Here is a 9083-nt window from a genome sequence, read left to right on the forward strand (position 1 = left end):
AGCCAGCCAGGGCAGCAGCACCTTATCAGGTGCCTGGCTGAGCAGCATTCAGCACTGTCCCAGGGCTCCATCTCCACCCCGACCGCAGGGGTGAGTGCCCCGCTGACGTCAGGAGCCCTTACTTCATTTCCTGGCACAGGGGCCGAATTTTCACAGCCTGTGCTGTGGGAGAGGAGAGGAGAGGCGGTGGAACTGGAATAGGCGTGCTCAGCCCCACCTCCCCGGCCCTCCAGCTGTTAAAGCTCCCAGGAGCGGCGGGCGCGGAGCTCGGCTGGGCCGGGGCTGCGGGAGCGAGGGGGCCCGGGCGCTGGTGCACGGCCAAAGTGCCTCTAGACGGAGCCTCCCTGCTGCCTTCACCAGGCAGGACACAGAAAGGTAACCCAGGGTAATGTTTTACAGCATCCAGGGTGGGACGGATGTGCGGGGTGGGAGAGCAGGGCCATGGGGTGCCACGGTGAACTGAGAGTGCCTCCCATCCTGGACTCTAAGGTGGGACTGCCAGCTGGAGCTGGGGAGACGCTCCCGGGAAAATATTGGAAATCTGTGGGTGAAGGGGTGTATTTTATGTACAAACATCAATGGGAAAGGAGGGTCAAGGTGGAGGGAGAAGACTCCTCGCTCAAGCGAGAGCTATGATTTGGCGTGTGCTGTATAAGCTACCACAGCACAGTCTTCTTTGCACAGACTGCAGAGCCCCTTGGAACTCCTAGACACTGCTGTAGGTGCTGGATGAGCAGACTCAGCTTCTGGGGAGCAACACTCACCCAGGAGACCGGGTAGAGGCTCTTCATGCCTCACAGGATATCTACCCTGGAAAAAAAGAGAAGGCAGTAAAAATGGTGGCAAGTGGCCCAATTGCCCAAGTCAGGAAGGTTATTTCCATCTCTTTTGTCGCACTGGCCGTGGTGGCTGGCTGGGCAAGCACCCCTTGCAGTCAGGACCCAAAGCTATGGGTGTGCTCTGTCATGAGGTCACTCACGCTGGTTCTCTGGGCTCTCCATGTGCCTCAACAGCGAGCACCAGTCCCTATCTGCCAGAGCTGTGAACAGATAAGCTAATCTAATCAACTGTAAATGTCCGCGGATAAAATTTTACAATTTTCTCTCTAGATTTTCAGGAACGTTCATTATTTATTACTCGTACTTGTCCAGATAACCCAGCTATCTGTGCGAGAGATCGTAAATCTCCAAAATTTTGTGCACATTGATTGTGAAAACTCCTTCATGTGTTATCCACTTATTCCATTCTTCCCATGGGAGTCCAAAGTTCCTGCATATTTGAATAATTTGCATTTATGTGCAGCCTTTTGAAGAGCTGCACATCTTTTACACAGTGAGGTTAGAAGCTGGAAAAATGTTTTCCCAATTCAATTGTAAGCAAGTCTGTTGAAGCATATGTGGGGCTGAAAGTGAGTCAGTGATATTTTCGCCCTCTGTTCGTCCTTGGTTAGATTAACTGCCATTTATTAAAAACACAATCTGCACTCACTAAAATCTGCTGGAAGGCTTTGAGAACCAGTATCATAAGTGCAGTATGTTGTTCTGGAGTGGAAAAATCAAGGCAAATGGCATAGTGAGTACTAAAGTCTAAATTTTGCAAGGTTAATTTTTTCTTTATCTATTAGAAAGCCCCTGGTTTTCCGGTGTGGGTCACCATTAAGGACAGGTTTGCTCATGTTTCATTGTGATACTGTATCTAAACTCCTCTTTTGATAGATTTTAGAAACTCAAGCCTAACTGAGGAATTTAGTAGTTAGAAATCAGTACCTGTCCCCTAGGGTCTAAACTCCCTGCATAATGGGTCATGATGTGCCAAAGGCCCCCGTGCTGTGGTTTCTACATATGCTTCAAGCTCCCAAGAAAGAAGAGAACTTAATTCCCCTAAACAGCCTACTTAAGCTCTCTTATCCCCTGGGAGACAGCACTGAAATCCTTATGATGAGACAGCAGGAATGTGTTAGAGACCGTGACATCATTGGCTTGTGGACTCCTCTCGCAGTGACTTGGTGATTGCTTCTCACGCAGGGAACAGCATTGGCTCTGACATGTCAGGTCTCGAGTCGGTGCAAGGCAGTATGCTGGGGAGGAGACAGAGGGTTTTGTGACACTCTTTATTGCTGCACTGCCGTGAAGAAGGAGAAATGTGAGTTTAGGGCTAGTGGTTGGTGGCCTTATTTGCTGTTGGAGTGAGAAGGGCTATGCTGGAGGCATATGGGTTAGATATCTGCAAGGTAAAAGGTGTTAAAAGTTACCCCTTAATTCATAGCAGTAGGTCAAAGCCAAAAGTGCCTCAGAGAATGTAAAATAGGGAAAATGAATGCAAAAGAGAATGAGTTTCTTGTTCTGCATTGTTCATCTCTGAATCTCCCTGGTACAAGGTACTGATTTTGTTTGAACTTGTCAGAAGACATAAACTGTATTATGACTAACAGCTGCTCGTGTGTCACAGAAGTGACAAGAAAGCTCAGTCTCTGCACTGCAGGGCACCAAGCAAGTGCTTGCTGTGGCACCTCACCTTCTCCCTGCTCCCCACACTCCTAAAACATTGCACAACATCAGGCACAGTGCAGAGGACATGCAAGGTGAATTACCTCCTCCAGAGGGGCTTGGCTTGCCGGTGATGGAGAGCCACTGCCAAACTATGAGATGACTCTGCTCCCACTGCCCCATGTCCTTAGCACTGTGGTGTCCTTGCCCAGCAAGCTGAGGATGGAGATCTGTCTTGCTGATGTTACCCAGATGGTTGACTTGACAGCCTGTGCTTTCTCTTTTTCTACAGCTTTGGAGAGGTTGTTCAAGAAGGCAAGAAGATGACAACGTCACCGCCCCCAGGCTGTGGCAACATCGGTGCTGACTACCACCTGCTCTGTGACACAGAGAAGGCCTGGGGGATTGTCCTGGAGTCACTGGCTGCAGCAGGCATCCTCATCACCATTTTCCTCATCTGCTCGCTCTTCTTCCTCATCTGCAAAGTCCAAGACAACAGCAAGCGACATATGATCTCCATCTACTTTTTCTTTCTTTTAGGCACACTCGGTGTTTTTGGTCTCACTTTTGCCTTCATCATTAAACTCAATGACAGGACTCGTCCCACTCGCTTCTTCTTATTTGGAGTCCTCTTTGCTCTCTGCTTCTCGTGCCTCCTCACCCATGCCTGCAACCTCAACAAACTAGTGAGAGGAAGAAAGCCCTTTTCCTGGAGGGTGCTGCTGCTGTTCCTTGTTTCCTTTACCCTGGTACAAGTTGTGATCAGCATTGAGTACTTAGTCACCATGTTAGTAAACCAGAGAGAAAAATTCCTGACTATGTCTCCGGAGGATACCAACAAGGACTTTGTCATGCTTCTGATCTACGTGCTCTTCCTGATGGCTCTGACCTTCTTGGTTTCCATGTACACGTTCTGTGGGTCATATAAAAGCTGGAAGAGGCACGGGGCGCACATCTTTGTCACTGTCCTGTTCTCCATTGCCATTTGGGTAGTGTGGATCACTATGCTCATAAAAGGCAACACGGATTTAGGCAAAGAAACGTGGGATGATCCTGTTGTGGCCATTGCTCTGGTGTCCAATGGCTGGATTTTCCTGATAATGTATATTGTCCCCGAAATTTGTTTCCTCACTGCTCCTCTGAAGCTAGAGGACTACCCTCCAGAAAATGACTTCTGCCAACCCAAGTTCATAAAGCAGGGAGCTGGAGTGGAGAACCGTGCCTACACCCAAGATGAAATTGTGCAAGGTATGGTGAAGTGAATGACTCCACTGTCCCCCCAGCCCTAAGCACACAAACACCACTCATAACCTAAAAGAGGTGGGAGAGCTACAAGAAAAGATTTGAAGATGATAGATAAATTAGAGGCTAGGAGAAAGTTTCAGACTGATGAAACTTTGGAAATGCACGTGAAAATTAATCTCCAGACATGAGGGAAATGAGTGAGGACCAATGCAAAAGCTAAAGATGTGTAGGAGGAGTGACTGAGTAGGAGACTTGCTGCATGTCAGGGCTGACATAAAAACTCTTTATGACCCTGCTGTGTCTGGGAAGTCCATGTTAAAAATCAGGACGGGTTGTTTTTTGTCTCTTAGTGATGCATCAGCTCTTTAGGCCTATGTAGGTTATACCTTGGAGGTTATTTATTTCAGTTCTAATCATAACCATGATGAATCCGTCATCCAAAAAGGAGTCAAGGAGGTCTTCCTTTTCCATATGAAAAAGGTCAAGGAGGTCTTGCTTTTCTGTATGCTGCCTACTTGGACAAAGCAAAATGTTTTATCAATTGGGGTTTCCTAAATATGTGGGTAAGAGATGAGATTCCTCTGGCTGTGGATTTGCTATTGGTGTCATGTTGGTCACCTGGAGTCAGACTCCCAGATTTGTGAAAGAATAGCCAAGAAAGGCTGTGCTCTCCCAGGGAATACTGTGAAGGGGGTCTTGTGCATACAAGTGGGAGGGATCTGGCTGGTGGTGGTGACAGCAATTGTGAGGCAACAGGAGGTGTCTAAACTCCAAGGCCATCTGTGTCCTGTGATTTGCAATACCATTCATTCCTGCTTTCAGAAGGAAATATTTAATGTCCTCCACCTATGGATTTTAGCCCATTCCTGCCTGCACACTGCAGAGTTAAACCAGTCTAAAAGCACCTGCTCATGTAGCCACAGACCCTCTGAGTCTCCCTTGATGTGGTATTTCCAAGCTACTGTGTAACGCTAATGCACTAACTTTCCCTTGCTTTTGCCTTGTGACACAGGAGACCTCAACTACTCGCCATACGCTTCTCACTTTCAGATGAAGGTAAGTTCATGGCACCCTGTTTCACCACTTGCAGGCTCTGGGCTATTGTTCAGGTGCTGAGAGGAAGGGAATGAGAAGGGGCAAAGGCAGATGGAACTAGAGCAGGCTCTATGAAGTCAGGCCCATGCTTTGCATGGAGCCAAGTGATTCTGTGACATATTCGTGGAGGTGCCTGGCTGGGAGGAAAGAAAGAGCTATGACATGTCCAGGGACATGGGAAGGCAAGAGGGACCCAAGGTAAAGAGGTTGTGGTTTTCAATACTTTGAGATTTGGTACCACATAAGAAGTCCTCTCTTCAAGTGTGATTCCTACAGTAGACTATGCCCTTTCCTCAGGAGTGTGTGCTTATTTTCTCAGCCCATGCCATGAATGTATTCCCACCAGCAGACAGTGGAAGTTGCAATGCAGATCTAGAGTAGGCAGTCTGTGTGTCCACCTGTCCATTCACCAGTCCTCCTTCAGACCACAGCCTAGCCAGATCTAGCAGTTCACATCATGTTCCCACATGTCCTCTAGTGACATGTCTCCATCACTGATTTGTTTTGCCAGGATCCTCTTCCACAGCCTTATTGGTCATGTTCTCAGGAAACCTTCATCTCTGTTTCTCCCTTCTTTCCTTTGTTAGCCTTGTTTTATTACTTCTGTCCAGTTTTCAAAGGTAAAGACCTGTGCTTCCTTTTCAGGCCATTGAACCCCAGAATGATTTCTCCATCCCTCGCCCAAAGGCCCGGACAAGCCCATACCATGATTACACTGGTGGGAAAAGCCCCATGTAGAGCTCCACAGTCAGCAGAGACTCAGTGCCCCTCAGCAGAGGCACGGGGAATGGGCCACATGGTGACAAATGAGACGATCCTGCAGAAGAGTCAACCCACACCAGCAAAAAAGGAGAGGGATCCTCTTTCCCCCACACAGGCATCTTTGTAGCTCCCTGTTATTCTTCAAACATAGCTTTTAGACACAGCCCTGGCCATCCTGTCCCCGCTCACTCTGTCTCCATGGAATGGAGGATCTCTCTTCTGATGGAAGAGCATCCTGGCCTATTTTCAGCAGGATTGCTAGAGAAGCAGGAAGATCATCGGCTGGGTCTGTGACTGGCTTTGCCCCAGCTGCTTTAATCAGCTTATGGGGGTGCCTGCACCCCTCATCTGATGGGAGAAGAGGAAGGACCAGGAGCATCAGCCCTACACATTCCTTCCTCCTGCCCACCCATGAAGACATCTCAGGTACTACTGAGGACATTTTTATGTATCCACTGTTGTGTGCCCATTCCCAGCCCTGCCTGGCTGTCGTCCAGAGATCAGTGGAGAAGAGAGAAAGAGCATTCCTTTTTTCATCTTCATATTTGCTTCTTGCATCTTCTTCATCATCTAGGGACCATGCTGAAGATGGGGAAGAAAATTTAAAGACGTGAAACCATCTACACCAATTTACCCCGAGACATGTTCCAATTCATGTTCTAACAGCTTCCTTTCTAGTTCTGACTCTTACTCATGTGCCCCAGCTGAGCTCCCCAAGATGCCTGCCCCCCTGCAAATTCTCCCTCCCCACCCCAGCCACTCCAGGATGTGGATCCCCAAAGACAAAGCCTCTGCCATGTGGCTCCTTACCCTGGTGTGATATAATCCTGTGAACCCTGGATCTTGGCCTCTTCCTGAATGTGTCTGTGATATTAACACAAACATTTCCCAAGCAGCCAGGTTACAGAGGGCAGACACCCTTCTTCCCAGGCATGAGTGAGCAAAAGGGGGGGGAGAGGTGTGGACTGCACCCTGGTGATGAGCAATGAGTCTGCAGAGTTGAATCATTCTGTAACCTGCTTTGCACTTGATAAATAGCTTTCCATGGTATTTCATGTATGACTACAGAGAGCTCTCCAAGTGGGTGTGTATGGTACACTGGCGTCTGACACAGCTATATATTTATTTAGTACTTTGTATATGGACTGTTTAATTAATAAAAGCCCAAACAGCCTGAGTATGAGAAAGTGGTGTTTTTCCTTGGGATTGTGATTCCTGTAATGGCTGGTGGGTGACAGCAATAGCTGTCCATAGGTTGGAGTGGACCACCTGGGAGGTTGCACGTAGGGAAGAATGGCAGAGAGATGCTTCTTTCAAGCTGTCGTTGTGAACCAAAGATCAGCTGCTTGAGGGTGCAGAAGAAGGGTTAGTAGCTTCTCCATGCTACTTTTCTTGAATAAAGTTGATTCAATGTTAGGAGTGCTTAAGAAATGAGGAAATATAAATCTAAGCCACAGCAAAATCTTATCAGTGAAGATGATGATGATGATAATTTTTAAACCTCCTGGTAGTATGAGGCTATAGTTTCCCTTTTTAGAGGGTACTCTCCCATGAGATTCCACATGGTGTGTTATGCTACCCTTATGCTCTTGGCAAGTAAACTCCTTCCTCAGGCACAGTGCTGTCTGGAATCAGGCAACCTGGGTCTTCCCCACTCTGCCTACCAGCACTGAAGGGCAACACAAGGACATCTGAGGCGTTGAAATCCCTTGGCATGAGAAAGATCCCTCCTGAGGATTGATTTTGAAATGTATCACAGGATAACTTGCCTTTTTCTAACTAATTTGTGGTGGAAATGATACTAACCATCCTCTTTTCCACCTACACAGTCCACAGGTGTAACATAGAGGATGAGGGAGAAAACTCAAGGATGCTAATATAACATTGGAGAGCAGCCTGGGAAAAAGGTTTGTGAAGCTGTGATGGAACTTGTTGATTTGCACACTGAAGATAGGAGGGATATGCTTGAAACAGTACCTAGCTTTTAAGAAATTAGCTTTTTCAAGTAGATGTGGTGTCATTGATAACTATAGTATGTCCCAGGATGATTCAAAAATGTGTTGAAAGAGAGCCAGCTCCTCTGCTTCCGTGGAGTCTGGTACAGCAAAGGAGCAGGCTAACAGGAGAAAGAGTATTCAAGTGTGCTCTTACCATGTGTTTTCCATATCCCAGACACTTACCAACTCCCTCACTAACTGCTGCAGACCAGAAAGTACCTCCCAATGTACCTTGGCCCCAGAGGCGACAGAATTAGGAGGGATGAGAGACATCATATGCACTCCCATTGATTCAGGGCATGGTGATTTTCTTGATTATTTGGTTGTTACTGTAAGTGCTGCTTGGCAGAGAATGAAAATCTCCTTCCACGGATTTAGAGTGCCTTTTAGAGTAATTTTTTTAAACCTCTGTAATGACACAAATACTAATCTGCCCAGGGTTATTTTGTACTTGTTTGATATTAAGACAGCTTTGTATGAGAGCTCATTTAAATGCCAAAATAAACATGAATTTCTGTGGAACTTGGCACTGCTGGGTAAGGGGTGCTGCTGCTCTGCAGACTTCTCACACCTCAGGAGAGACTTTTGGGAAAGCAGCAGTTTCCTCTCTCCTTATAATTGACCCTAAACCAAACCATCTGGCCACTTAGTCACACACACGTCCCAGGGAAATCCTAAACTGGTGGGGCCAGACTGACTAGACCCAAAATGAACAAGTGAGTTGAGGAGGCAGGATCCTTGTGCTGTTTTTTTTTTTTCTGAAAACCTGCTCACTAGGAGGTCTATAAAACCCAGTAAGGCTCATCCCTACCCTCTCTCCTGTGCAGGGCTCCCTTGGTGGTGGTGGTTGCAGGTGCTCTGCCTTCAGGGCCCTCTGGTTTCCAGTCCCTCCTCTCCCTTTTCAAGGAGGCCAGAGAGCCAGAACTGTACACACCAGAGAAAGGTTGGCACAGAGCACACCTGGATTATGAAAGCAGCCAGGATTATCAGGAGCCAGGATAAACTGCTGAACTTCAGGTCAGGAGTGTCATGGGAAAAGAGCAAAGAAGAACAAAAACACTGTTCGGTCCCAGGACCTTCAGGGTCACCATCCCATGGCCTTGCCAGGGCTGTAGGACTCCACGTGAACATGGAGGGTGCAATAAACCCTTGGGGCACAGACCCAGGTCCGTGGTGACACAACTTGGAATGGGGAGGAACCTTGCTGGGGATCACTTCCCAAATGCTCCCCGCCCCTTCTGGCAGCTGGTGCCAGTGCCACCCTCCCTGAACAAGACTTATCTTGGAGAGGGATTCACCCTCTTCCTACAAACTCTGTAGCACTTGCTGTGGCACAGGGGTCATGAGTCCCTCTTCCTCAGCTGGGGCCACTTTCTCCAGGCTCACAGGGACAGGTAATCACTATAATCAGATCTACTCCCCAAGAAACAGAATCACAGGGCCACAACTTGGATGTGGCAATTTTTGGTCCAAGTGTGCATGTTGCTCCTTTGCCAAA

The 9083-nt window shown here is 47.7% G+C and overlaps 1 protein-coding gene across 2 annotated transcripts in view; it reads left to right on the plus strand.

Annotated features, from left to right (window-relative positions):
- Positions 1–229: 229 nt before the first annotated feature.
- Positions 230–9083, plus strand: part of LOC106863113 (retinoic acid-induced protein 3-like) — a 38709-nt gene continuing 29855 nt past the window's right edge. Inside the window, exons 1-4 of one of the 2 annotated variants that reach the window (XM_014892463.2) lie at positions 259–375; positions 2779–3734; positions 4744–4787; positions 5472–6775. In XM_014892463.2, the coding sequence (XP_014747949.1) occupies positions 2810–3734; positions 4744–4787; positions 5472–5564 (1062 nt within the window). In that variant the 5' untranslated portion in view covers positions 259–375; positions 2779–2809 and the 3' untranslated portion in view covers positions 5565–6775. Of the gene's footprint in view, positions 376–2778; positions 3735–4743; positions 4788–5471; positions 6776–9083 lie in introns of those variants that run through there. The other variant, XR_015803835.1, reaches the window with a different exon arrangement.

The sequence above is a fragment of the Sturnus vulgaris genome, chromosome 5 (genome assembly GCF_052056855.1).
Source record: "Sturnus vulgaris isolate bStuVul1 chromosome 5, bStuVul1.hap1, whole genome shotgun sequence".
NCBI classification, from domain to species: Eukaryota; Metazoa; Chordata; class Aves; order Passeriformes; family Sturnidae; genus Sturnus; species Sturnus vulgaris.